This window comes from Brachypodium distachyon, chromosome 3, assembly GCF_000005505.3.
Source record: "Brachypodium distachyon strain Bd21 chromosome 3, Brachypodium_distachyon_v3.0, whole genome shotgun sequence".
NCBI classification, from domain to species: Eukaryota; Viridiplantae; Streptophyta; class Magnoliopsida; order Poales; family Poaceae; genus Brachypodium; species Brachypodium distachyon.
In genome coordinates this window covers 44,059,484-44,071,530 of record NC_016133.3, presented here as the reverse complement: position 1 = coordinate 44,071,530, position 12,047 = coordinate 44,059,484, and the positions used below count along the sequence as shown (strand labels likewise).

The 12,047-nt window shown below is 47.2% G+C and overlaps 2 protein-coding genes and 1 non-coding gene across 3 annotated transcripts; 1 reads left to right on the top strand and 2 right to left on the bottom strand.

Moving 5' to 3' along the window:
* Positions 1 to 339: 339 nt before the first annotated feature.
* Positions 340 to 413, bottom strand: TRNAV-CAC. Its single transcript has one exon. It is a non-coding gene; the product is annotated as a tRNA-Val (tRNA).
* A 161-nt stretch (positions 414 to 574) lies between these two features.
* On the bottom strand, positions 575 to 4,375 carry LOC100835644 (DNA primase small subunit). The gene is made up of 16 exons (XM_003572456.4): positions 4,088 to 4,375; positions 3,636 to 3,686; positions 3,386 to 3,561; positions 3,210 to 3,287; positions 2,996 to 3,107; positions 2,768 to 2,852; positions 2,623 to 2,674; positions 2,476 to 2,537; positions 2,261 to 2,376; positions 2,011 to 2,132; positions 1,658 to 1,726; positions 1,508 to 1,565; positions 1,364 to 1,437; positions 1,205 to 1,253; positions 991 to 1,070; positions 575 to 873 (listed from the first exon to the last, which is right to left on the bottom strand). Exons 1-16 carry the CDS (start codon positions 4,191 to 4,193, stop codon positions 811 to 813), a joined length of 1,353 nt encoding a protein of 450 aa, XP_003572504.1. The 5' UTR covers positions 4,194 to 4,375; the 3' UTR covers positions 575 to 810.
* A 4,784-nt stretch (positions 4,376 to 9,159) lies between these two features.
* LOC100835336 (chlorophyllase type 0) lies at positions 9,160 to 11,273 on the top strand. Its single transcript, XM_003572455.3, has 2 exons — positions 9,160 to 9,592; positions 10,245 to 11,273. The coding sequence occupies exons 1-2, from the start codon at positions 9,353 to 9,355 to the stop codon at positions 10,923 to 10,925; spliced, it is 921 nt and encodes a 306-aa protein (XP_003572503.1). The 5' UTR covers positions 9,160 to 9,352; the 3' UTR covers positions 10,926 to 11,273.
* The last annotated feature ends 774 nt before the right edge of the window (positions 11,274 to 12,047 follow it).

Sequence of the window (12,047 nt, the reverse complement as noted above, 5' to 3'; positions counted from 1 at the left end):
ATAATTGCCATTTGAGCGAACTATAAAAGGGAGCTGCCTGCTGAGCATTCCTTAAGATGGCCTTTTTTTTCATGGAGCATAAAAGGAATGGTGAAGCTGTTTGCAATGCCAAATGGCGCAATGAAAGAGTTGCTCGCTTTATTGCTTGTTATTAAGCCTCTTGTCGTTTTTTCTATTACTCGTGAGCTTATATTGGAGGTTAGGATTTATAATTGCCATTTGAGCGAACTATAAAAGGGAGCTGCCTGCTGAGCATTCCTTAAGATGGCCTTTTTTTTCATGGAGCATAAAGGGAAGATAATATCAGTTATTATAGACTATAAAAACAAAAATGTTATGTGTCTGAGCCCAGGTTCGAACTGGGGACCTTTAGTGTGTGAGACTAACGTGATAACCAACTACACCACCCAGACGTTGTGACCAAACTGTGAAATGCCCGTTATTGAAGCTGAAGATTCAGTTCGGATTTTGTTGCCAAATCCCCTTCGGACTCATTCGTTAATGTAAGAGGTATTTTGTGGTAAAAAAAAAGTCTTCAGGGAGAGGGAGCGTCAATATAAAAGTAGCTCCTTCGTTAAGAGTAGAACAGGCCAGAGGTAAAAGCAGCATTACACTCTAATAATGCTTACAGTGACACTTGTTCGTCAAGATCAAAGTTACAACTTGCAATACATTACATTTGGCTGGGTGTCGGGTATTCCCACAAAAGAAGACAGTGAGCAAACTCAGAACAATTTCATGCTCATCCATGGGGGCGATACTAGGATAACTGTAATGGGCACGCCGCCTTTGTGTGTGTATCTCTAAGTTTTACCAATTCAAGGCATTCTTGGACTGTTCGAGCTTGGCGTTATAAGCGTTTTCCAGTTCCACCTGCAAAAAAATCACATGCTTATTAAAACTGACATTTTTTCAGTACTCGAAAAATGACAGGACCGCCAGATAGCAAAAGCGTTGGGTTTTTGTCTTAACTTCCAACGCCCTGCATACCTTGCAAGCTTTCAGCATTGGCTGGAGAAAGGATGTTCTGAAAAATCTGATCGATTTCTCGAGGGATGTTCTCTCCCAATCTGCAGTTCAGAACAGGGCTATCAGGAGTATGCAAGACAAGGCTGTATGCTACCAAAATGTCGTTTGCAAGTTATAAAATGATGCAGCAGTTTAACCCAGATCCCAAAAGGTTTTAAGTTTTTTAACCACTTACCACTCTCAGAATCAATCTGCATGCCAGCAGCATTGAGCTCTCCTAACAGCTGGGCATATGGTAATTTCAGCAAGTTAGGATTGCATCATCACGCATCGAAAGGCGCACACATTTTTTTTAGCATGTAGTATGTTTTTATGTTTGACTCTAGACAAAAACCTGTGATAGAGTTGGAACAGCCGCAGGATCAAAATCATCACAATTGTTGGGATCAATTGGAACACAAACACGTCCTGGAGAAACATAAGAATGGTTGGGATCAATTGGAACACAAACACGTCCGGGATCTATTCAGTTTTTTACCTGTTTTTGGGTGTATACAGAACGGGGCTTTCAGTAAATGATTCATGTGTTTCGAAACCTGATACACAACATCAAGTCTGGTTAATAGACAGAAATGATATCAATGATCCACTTGTTATGGACATGTATTGTTGATGATTTTTATATTACCTCCATGTCAAGTCTAGGATACGTGTATGAGAAGACAATCTCTTCTACGCATCTGCGAAGCCCCTGCGCCTGAGACATAAAAATGATTTACCACTATTATTCATCCTATATTTCGACACGATAAGCTGAATCACAAGATGCTGTGATTTGTAAAGAGTGAATGCTACACACAACATCCAATTGAATACTTGAGAGGTATATTGTCTCAAAAATACTTGAGAGGTATATATACTTACTGCACTAGAAATTGAGAGGTGTCATTTTCATTAAGAAAGCGCAAGAAGCGTGCAGTAGAAACTAATAACTGGCCAATATGCAGGAGTGTATATGGCCGCAGGAGATTAAACACTAACCTTGTGTTTTCCTGACTGCAAAGTTGTCTTTAACTGCTCCCATCTTGCTGCATTTACATCTTCTTTTGAAATAGAGGACCGTCTATTTCCTTGCCACTTGTCATGGAGCTCACTAGCAACATCTATAAATGACACCCGTTTAGGAACATGTTGAACACATTTCATACTTGATGAACGAGAATCTGTTAATAGCAGTAATATACTAATATTTGAAGAACGCTGGAACAGATTATTAAGGCTAATCTCTTACTTTCATCAGGAATAAGTTCAAGTATCTTGTTGCATCTCTCCTCTGATGAAAATAGTTGTTGGCTATGTAATAATTTGTCTTCAAAGAAGCATTTCAGAACATCAGTGTATGATCGTCTGCAGGAGAATAAAGCTTCAATATAACCTATATTTGTTTTCTACTATTCACACTGAGACAACATGCAAATAGGAGAGATGGCTATGTTTAGATCATACGCAAGGAAAGGGTGGAGGACAGGCCCAGTCAACGACACCTTCTTCGATGTATTCTCACCACCCTGAAAAAAGGTAATGCAGATCAAGAGATTTCAGAAAACAGGCAGGGGATGGGGCGCGTAAGAGTTATCAATCAAGAAGTGCTACCTTATAGACACGAAAATAGTCAGCAATTGCAGATCTTTGTTCATTGCTGAGCCTAACAGGAGATTAGAAATGAATTTCATGACCACCAGACAAGAAACAAGGAAGATATTTTCTTCAGCTACAAAGAAGGTTCTCTTAAACATACTTTCTTGCTCTACTATCACAAACCCAGCAGTGGACACCACGGCGACCACTATATACCCATAGTATGTGATTGAAACCAAAATCACCTGCAAATACATACTTTCAGTAACCTAAAGTAAAGCAGATCAAGATAGTAACGGGCTGCTATTGGAGTGAATCATCCAGAATTTTCATAGCAACATGTGAATGCCATGTGTGCACAAAGTAGTTGCATAACAAAACAACATGCCTCTAAGTGAAGTATCCAGGATTTTGATGACAATGGTCATTAACGGCCAGCAGTCCACACAGGTGTCAGCTCCAGAGCAACAGTACCGAACGTCATCATAATCAGATATATCCTAGGAATATTGAAAACGTCCACAGTTAGCAACAGTTGAACAAAGATAACACAGGACACAAGTCAAATGATGGGGGGAAAAAAACATTGGCATGTTTCTTACAATATCAAAAATAAGTTCTCTCTCCACTGGTGCAAAGACATTATTGCCAGACTGGGCATAGGCGTGTCGCTTTGCAGGCTACAAAAAATGTTTTCATTGGGCAATCGCACAAAAAGCTTAATATAGCAACTAAATCAAGTTAAATAATTTGCATGTTCAATGATGCTATATCATACATCTACACTGTAAACAGGTCCAATATCAATCTTGAAAGGGCACTTCTCTTTGATAGAACTCTCTAGTTCAGCTGCACTGTCAAAGGACTGGAACCGGAGATAGATGTCATTCTCCAGTGTGAACGAAAGCTCTCGACGCCCGATGTATGACTGGTCACATCCTGGATGTTTTGCATCTACATAAAAAAATAGGTTAGCGAAAAGCAAGACAATTAGCACCTAACCAAAGTAGTAAAGTGCCACCACAGACCATTTCCATATGAAAGCCACTTGAAGAAATCACCATATGGGAAGAGCTTTCCTGCAATTGTGATATGATCATCAGCACTAGATGAGTCGTAAGCTTTGCTTAGTTGAAGAGTATTTTAACTACACCAGGTATATAAGAGAATGGGCTTGAACTTAAGCACGAGATTTTACATTCACCTAATTTCATATTATTATTTTTTGCAAGAAAGCAAGCACGAGAAATTGGGGGAGAAAACTCTTGGGATGAGAATTGTTTAGCAAACCGCTTCCACATTTTGATTTCTAGGCATAAGGGCATAACAGTAGCAATAACCACAGACAGAACTAATAAAATTTGTGCTGCGAAACTAAACCTTCTGCTGATTCTTACACCGTACTCTTGTATCTTTGCAACAGAGGTAATACAAGGAAATTCAAAGATTTAGGATATAAGAAGTGAGTTCAGCACTTCACCGTAGTATATTCGGAGGTAATCGGCGTTGAAGCCTTCAGGCACAGCAGCGGCGACTTCTCGCTGCTGCTGCTGCCCGTCGATCTCCATGGCCCTCTCATCCTCCATATCAGAGGAGAAGGAGAGAACTAGATCAATCTTGCGTGCTGAAGAACCCACAGGGCGGACGACCCAGTAGGGCAAGGTAACCTCGGCTACGAATTGGGTCGATACGAAATGGGGATTCGCGGGTTTGCGGGCGAGGAGGCTACGGCGGCTCTGCTCAGTGCGCGGGAAAGGAGAGCAGTTTGGCGCCAAGAATCGCTGCTACTAGATTTAGGGCAAGAGCTGCCATTGGGACTTCGGGTTGTGCTTGGGCCAAGCCAGCCCACGTAAGGGCATTTGGCCTCCAAGGTCCAAGCCCACAAATTCCTAAGGCCTTGTGTTTGCGATTTTGGGAGAAAAGGGAGAGAGATGAACTGAACGAGATAGAAGAGGAAGAAAGTTCCCAAAAAAAAATAAAAAGGAGGAAAGAGTACAGAGAATCAGAGATCGAGAGGAAAACATATTTGCAAACGGAATCCCCTTTTCGGTTCGATATACAGTAAATTTCACGAAACCACTAGTATTGGCGCGGTTTTCTCACACAAGCACCATTTTTGCTAATTTGTCCAGAAAACCACACATTTTCAGTCACAATGTAACAACAAGCCCGTAATGACGCGATTAAGCGAATTAACAGTATTTCTTACAACTCGGGCCCAGGTGTCATATGAACTGTCAAACCCGTTAGCCCATTGTGTCCGTACATCTTCTTCTTGCTCTCCGGCGAAGCTCAAGAGGTGGCGGTGGTGGTGGACGTGGCCCTGCGCCACGGACGCGTAGGCATGCCTCCTGTGACAGGGAGAGGCCCTAGGCCATGGGACACGCCTGCAGCGCCTCCCAGAATGAGGATGGCGCCGGCTCCTGGTCCTCGCGCGGACGGAGGTTGAGGGAGCGGAGGAGCCTGCCCGCGTGCCCCCGCCCCCGCGTGCCGCGCCGCCACTGGCCTGCATGCCCGCCCTGCCCCCGCCTGCACGCGCGCCGCCGCCGCTCTGCAGGCCTGCTGCACGCGCACCCCTGCTGCCGCTCACGCGCGTGCCCCTGCCGCCGCCTGCCCACGAGCTCCCGGAGCCATTGGAGACAACATCTTCCAAGGGTGTGGTTGCCGAGCTAATGGGTCGGGCCAGGTTCGTCCGACGTGTCTGACATGTGGGCTCGACCTGTAAGTAAAACTATTAACCCGTCTAATTACGTCATTACGGACTTGTTGTTACATTGTGATTGAAAATATGTGGTTTTCCGGGCAAATTAATAAAAGTAAGGAGTGCGCGAGAAAACTGCCCCGACATGTGTATGCGTGGTTATGAGTATGTCTCCATCGATGGAGGAAGAGTAGAGATCGAGAAAAGGGTTTCAGGCCATGGAGGATCGATCCGCGACGTCGGGCGACGAGACCGCCTCGCTGGCGGCGGCGGCGGCACGGCTGACCTGCTTCCACGGTGGCGAGGACGAGTGGGAGCGGTTCCTCCAGGCCACGTGCCCGGCGGCGGCGACGTACAAGGCCATCGAGGCGGCGGTCCAGTCGGCGGCCCGCCGGCTCCCCGTGGACGAGATGCCGGAGCTCCTGGAGTGCCTCTACGCCACCGGCCACTGCCTCGGCCTCCTCGACCCGGCCTCCAACGCCATCCTCAACGCGCTCAGCCTCCTCGCCGGCTGCCGCCCGCCGCCGGACCCGCAGTGCATGGGGTGGTTCTCGGGCGTCGTCTTACACTCGTACGAGGGCCTCCTCGCCTTCTTGCAGGCCTACTTCCGGGACCTCACGGAGGGTCAGGCGTGGCTCTACGTCCACCTCGCCGCCGGCGACCTCCTCGTCGCCGTCCGCCTCGCCCTCGCTGGTGGTGGTGACGATAATGTCATCGTGGGCCATCCGGAGGTGTTCCGCGACAGGGCGGAGTTCGCGCTCAAGGTCGCCGCCTTCAGGGCGGAGCACCCCATGCCAGACGACGTCGCGCTGCTCTGCCGCGCCGGCGGCTCCATGCCCGCCACGCTCCTCGCCGTCCTGGAGGACCGAGGCCGGCGCCTCACCGTCGGCGCGACGTGGAGGCCATCCTCGACGCCCTGCATCGCTCGCACCACCGCAAGCGCAACGTCTCCCCCAGCTCCGACTCCGGCGCGTGGCCACGGCGGCATCCGAGCGGCGCGCGCCGTTTAGCCTCGCCGGGCTGAGGAACCCCGAGGCGTTGCGCCGCAAGATCCAGTCCTGCCTCGCCGCCGCCGCCGTGGCGCCCCCGCGCGCGCCAATGGAGGAGACGACGCCATGCGGGTACCTAGAGCGCCTGAAGACGGGGCTCCTGGACACGATGCACGCCGCGTACATGGAGGCGCTCGCCAGGCTTCTTCCCCGCGGGCGGCGGAGGCTCCTCCTCCGCGGCGTCCTGGTCGCCGGCCACTACTGCGGGCCCATGGCGGACCCGGCCTCCAATCCTCCACGCCGTCTGGTACGCCGCCGTCGCGCCGCCGCAGTGGGTGCCCGACGACATCCTCGGCGCGGCCGCCTTGCCCTGCTCGCTCGACGGCCTCGTGGCCGCCGCCCGCGCCGTCACGGGCTTCTCCGAGCACAGAGCCGTCGAGCACCTCTGCAGCGGCGGCACGGCTGCTCTGTTCCAGATCCGCGGCGCAGAAGCACTCCGCCGTGCCAGCGAGGCCGCCAGGCACCCGCTGGGAGAGCACCACGCGGCGTTCCTCGCTTCCTTGGACGACGACCCGGCATTGCTGAACACCTTGAGCTCGCTGCTTTGCGCCGGAGCCGGAGAAGAAGCCCACCATCGTCACTTCGTCTCCGAGTCTAGCATCGCAGAATTACAGAGGATCCTCAGAGCCCGGTGCTCGCCGATACCCATCCCAGCCGCCGCCGCCGCAGCAGATGCAGACCACACCGCCGCTCTCGTGAGGAGGAAGAAGGGACTCCTGGTGGAAAGGAGGCAGGCGTTCCTCCGGAAAGAGCTCCAGCGGCTCCTCCGGCAGTACGCCGACGAGCAATCGGCGGCACCGGAAGAAGAACACGAGCTGGAAACCATCTGCGCCGTGGAGAAGCACAGCGACTACCTATCCAAGAACTGCTACCACATCAACTTCCTGGCCACCACCACCACCATGGACACCAAATCACGCGTGCTCTTCTTCGCCCAGCTCTGGGAGGACAAGCGGGAACCCGACGACGACGAGTGGCGCGCCGTCTTCGGGGACGACGACGGCAGGTTCGGGTTCGGGTGCCGCTACATCGACCGTGAATGGCAGGTCTCCTTCTGCTGCCCGGTGCCGCATTACGGCACGGGCGACCCTTTCCCCGGGCGATGCGCCATTTGCGAGGAGGAGGATGGGATGATGAGGAGCAAGATCGTGCACCCGCCTTGGGGGTATCACGTTGGGGCACTGTATGATTTATTTGGGAGGAATTCATGCAGTCTGGGAAGCGCTACAAGTTCGAGCCAGATTTCTTCTTCTCTCGTGCTGCTGCGGATGACCGCATCATAGACTCGGAGTTCATTGGTCTACTGTGAATGTGTGATGACCCGACAGGTTCTTACTTTGCAAAGGTCCTTAGCATGAGATATGATGATCGATCATGGTGTGTCTGATTTCTTTAAATCAACCGGTCATACCATTAAGACCATGCATGAATTGAATCCGTTCAAGTATAAGTGAATTGCCCATTTTTTTCACATCAGCTTAAATTTTGGTGAACTAGTCGGGTGCATGAAACTCTTCACTCACGACTCGAACACTACATCTGTAGAATTGGAAATCGAGCGATCCATATTTATATGTTACACAATTTGTGCGCAACTTCAGGTAAAATTTGTTTTGAGATGTTTTTGTCACTGGATGAACCGATGAATTAGTGGCAATAACCGTTTGTAGTGGTACAACAGTGATGAACATATATGTTGCTAATTGATAATGGAGCTATCTGAGTTCCTCCCTTGGTATGCTGACCAGTGCCCATGCATGACCTCTCATGCCGGCCGTGAAACACGCACGCATATGATGCCAAGACACATCGATTTTGTGAAACACGGACGCATGCATACAGATCGATCAATTAATCGGCAGCAGGGTATATACGTAGAAATTGGTATCCTACCGAAAGAAATTTTCTAACGTACTCGTTCCTAAATATTTATCGTGGTTTTAGTGCAAATTTATAAAAAAACACGATAAGTATTTAGAAACGGGAGAACTAGATCTAGCTCACGTCCCTCACGCCACCTTGCTTTATCATCACACGTACAATACGATACCATACGACAGTGTTCAGGACCACCCCAATTAATTAGCTATAGGTACATACATACGTCGTAGCTGGTAGCTGCCACAAACGTATGTTTCGTTGCAAAGAAACAAATTAAGAACTTTTCTTTTGAACTGGTGGACTCTTTCTCCAAAGGATTCTGTGCGCTGTCATTTTCTTGCAATTGTCTTTTAAACTCCTCTCCTTGTGGGAATGTAATTGATTTCATTAATGAAATCGAGAGCGTTGCTCCTTTCTCTCTTAAAAAAAAAACTCCTTTCAAAGATTTCCATTATGGAAACCGCCAACATAAGTGTCTACAAAGGCTTTGATTCATCGCAGTTAAATCAAGGATGCCAAGCCCACCACACGTTTACTAGATGGTATTTCTTCTTTCCCTCGTGCTCTTGCCAAAGTAAAGTAACTCAATCCTCTCAAAAAAAAAAGTAAAGTAATTCAATTTCCTAACCACACCTTTAGTAGCTTCCAGGAATGACATCATGTACGTACTCTCCCTCCAATAGATAGGAGATTCACCCCGCCAATTTTTTTTCTCCACTTTCTCCTCAATAGGATTCCACTTTGGGTTACTGTCTCCTTACATCAACTGGAATCCTCAAGTAAGTCATTGGGAACTGCCCCACTCCACAAGTGAAAATATCATATACGTAGTACCGATGATGTCAGCGTTGTGCGCGTCATACACCGATCGTTTTTATTAATTTTACTCCAAGAGAAAAAAAAAACAAATTAGAACACATCCGAAACAACAGCAATGCATACATGCAGATGGAAAGTGGATCTGCATGCTCTCCTGGCCGGCCTATAAATACAGTTGGCTCCTATATGCTCTCCTTGCGCCAAGCAACTGACCCTACATACATACTCCAGCTTTAGACCCATCGACCTTTACGTTCAGAATTAAGAAGAAGCTAAATATAAGCTGGTACATAGAATGGCGGCAATGCCGGCGGGGGCGGCGGTGTTCAAGGCCGGGCGGTTCCAGGTGGAGGTGCGGCACGTGAAGCAGCGCAGGGACCATGAACTGCCCAAGCCAGTCATGGTGTTGGCGCCGTCGGAGGCCGGCAGCTACCCCGTCCTACTCTTCCTCCATGGCTTCCTGGTGCTTGGCGGCTGTTACCAGAAGCTCCTCACCCACGTAGCCTCCCATGGATTCATCGCCGTCGCGCCACAGGTATAGTACCTACCTACCCACCATCTTCAGTTTTCTTTTATTACTACGGTACAAAATCTGAGACACGTACTTATTGTGGATCGATCCGTATTAGGTACTGATCGAATGTTACTCTATGCCTGGTAAGTCAGCAATAACTGTCAGCTAATATAGAGAGAAAAAACAATGTCCTGCCTTGTACAATAACTTCAGAATTGTAGTATAAATATAGAGGATTTATCCTGCACCTTCCAATCCATAATAAGTGTCTTCATTTAGCACAAATTTAATATGGCTCGTAGGGATCGAGTAGTGTTTTTGTCACATAAGCACAATGTTTCACGGGTACATGACAAATTTTTATACCTAGGTCAGTTCTCAATCCTCATATGATCGACAAAAACTAAAATATGTGCACACTGGACAACATTTTTGGATAGTGAAGAAAACAAATTAATAGGCCTCATGGCAAGCATGTGTATATATAGCTTCAAATGAGACGCGCATGTCTATACTGTATGCATAGAGGACTTAACAATGGTTTGTTGTAGTAGTGTTTACTATCAAGGCATGAACCAGAATACAATTTTCTGTAACTAATTAACACGAGATGTAACCTTCCAAAAATATTTTTCTATCCTTCGTCCTAACTAGCTTGCAATGTTGTACACAGCTCTATGGCATAATGTTCGACGTAAATGACATGAAGGACATCGAATCGACGAGTCAGATCATCAACTGGATTGCTGGTGGTGGACTCGCGCACGTCCTCAAAGACATCTTCAGACTTAAAGATGTCAAGCCTGACCTATCCAAGGTGGCTCTTGCCGGACACAGCAGAGGCGGCGACACGGCCTTCAGTGTCGCCCTAGGCCTGGGGGACGCCAAGACCAAGCTAGCGCTCAAGTTATCTGCGCTCATCGGTATTGAGCCCGTGGCTGGGGCATCAAAAGACCACCAGATGGAACCAAAGGTCCTCACTTTCAAGCCCCAGTCTCTCGACGTGGGGATGCCGGTCATGGTCCTCGGGACTGGCAAGACCTGTCCATGTGCCCCAGACCATGTGAACCATGCCGAGTTCTACGACGAGTGCAAGCCGCCTCGCTATCACCTGGTGGTCAAGGACTACGGGCATCTGGACATGGTTGATGATCATGTACTGATGTTTTTCCATAATCTTGCATGTCAAGCCAACTCCGACGACACCAATGGCCTTGTTAGGAGGACCATGGGAGGAGCCATGGTCGCCTTCATGAGGGCCACAATGGATCACAAGGATGAAGATCTGAATGCTATCCTTGCTGACAAGCAACTCGCCCCAGCAACACTGGAACCAGTTGAACATAATCCGTAATAGTATGAGAGTTATAGTCATATATGTGTGTATCGTCCTCTACCTAAGGTGTTTCGGTATATGGCCCTGCCATGACTCATGATGACTACTATATATAGCTTGTCCTAAATAAGCACACTCGTTTGTGCATGGTTATCAATATATGTCGCATATGTATATGGATTGAGTACTATATATCCTAAAATATATAAATGGTTGCCCTTGAACGGAAGTGAACTTTGTTTTCACTCTTTTTTTTTCTCAAAAGGAAAAATGGTCAATAAAATGGCATGTTGTGAACACGGAAGTCACATATACTTCCTCCGTCCCATATTACATATTAACTGACTCAAATTTGCCCAAATATGGATGTACTTATGACTAAAATGCGTCTAGATACATGTAATGGAAAGTCACTTAATATGGGACGGAGGGAGTATTAAGTCATGTCTTTAAACCTAAAAAGTACTCAATTGGTAGTGATTGTCTGCTTCACTTTATTTTATCACGTCACTTGTTGATATGGCATAAACCATCGAGACGAGAAAGAATATGGATTATACTCCCTCTGATTCTCTTTACTTGTACATGCAACCTGTTTACACAAAATAAGCTAGAGACAAAGTACTACTTAGACTCCTTTTCATATTTCTGTACAATTAATTATAACATGCACTCGTTCACTCTTTTTTCCAATCTCTACTCACCCGATAGTATGATAGCATTAATCAACTAATACCGTTTGCTTTGAAAAAGTAATGAGTAGAATGATTAACTAGGCTTTTGGAAATTGAAATGTAGAAGTATCTGAGAAAAGTTTCGACGACTAAACTAAAAAGAAATGGAGGGAGTATGAATGTATGATGGTAATACTACAAGATAATCGTACGACATTCTCTTTAAACATGTATTTATTTTTCAATCCGAAGCAACATACAGGTGTTGTGCTAGTATTATTATATACTCATACGTGACAGTTATACAACAAAGCAGTATAATGGATATCATAGCTCTTAGCGTTATTGATGAGTAGTTGGATGGACCACAAGCAATTACTATTGCAGTTTTCTTAATTTCTACATGCAGAAATGCACATACCCATAGGACATGATGCTGACACCCTTCATGTTCATGATCTTCAGT

Bases quoted from the DNA above. Each gene is read 5' to 3' on its own strand.
- LOC100835336 (XM_003572455.3), top strand. From the start codon at position 9,353: ATGGCGGCAATGCCGGCGGGGGCGGCGGTGTTCAAGGCCGGGCGGTTC. The intron at 9,593-10,244 runs GTATAGTACCTA...TGTTGTACACAG, and splicing joins TCATCGCCGTCGCGCCACAG to CTCTATGGCATAATGTTCGA.
- LOC100835644 (XM_003572456.4), bottom strand. From the start codon at position 4,193: ATGGAGGATGAGAGGGCCATGGAGATCGACGGGCAGCAGCAGCAGCGA. The intron at 2,853-2,995 runs GCATGTTGTTTT...ATGTATTTGCAG, and splicing joins CCTGGATACTTCACTTAGAG to GTGATTTTGGTTTCAATCAC. The intron at 1,438-1,507 runs GTAAAAAACTGA...ATGTTTCTCCAG, and splicing joins CTGTATACACCCAAAAACAG to GACGTGTTTGTGTTCCAATT.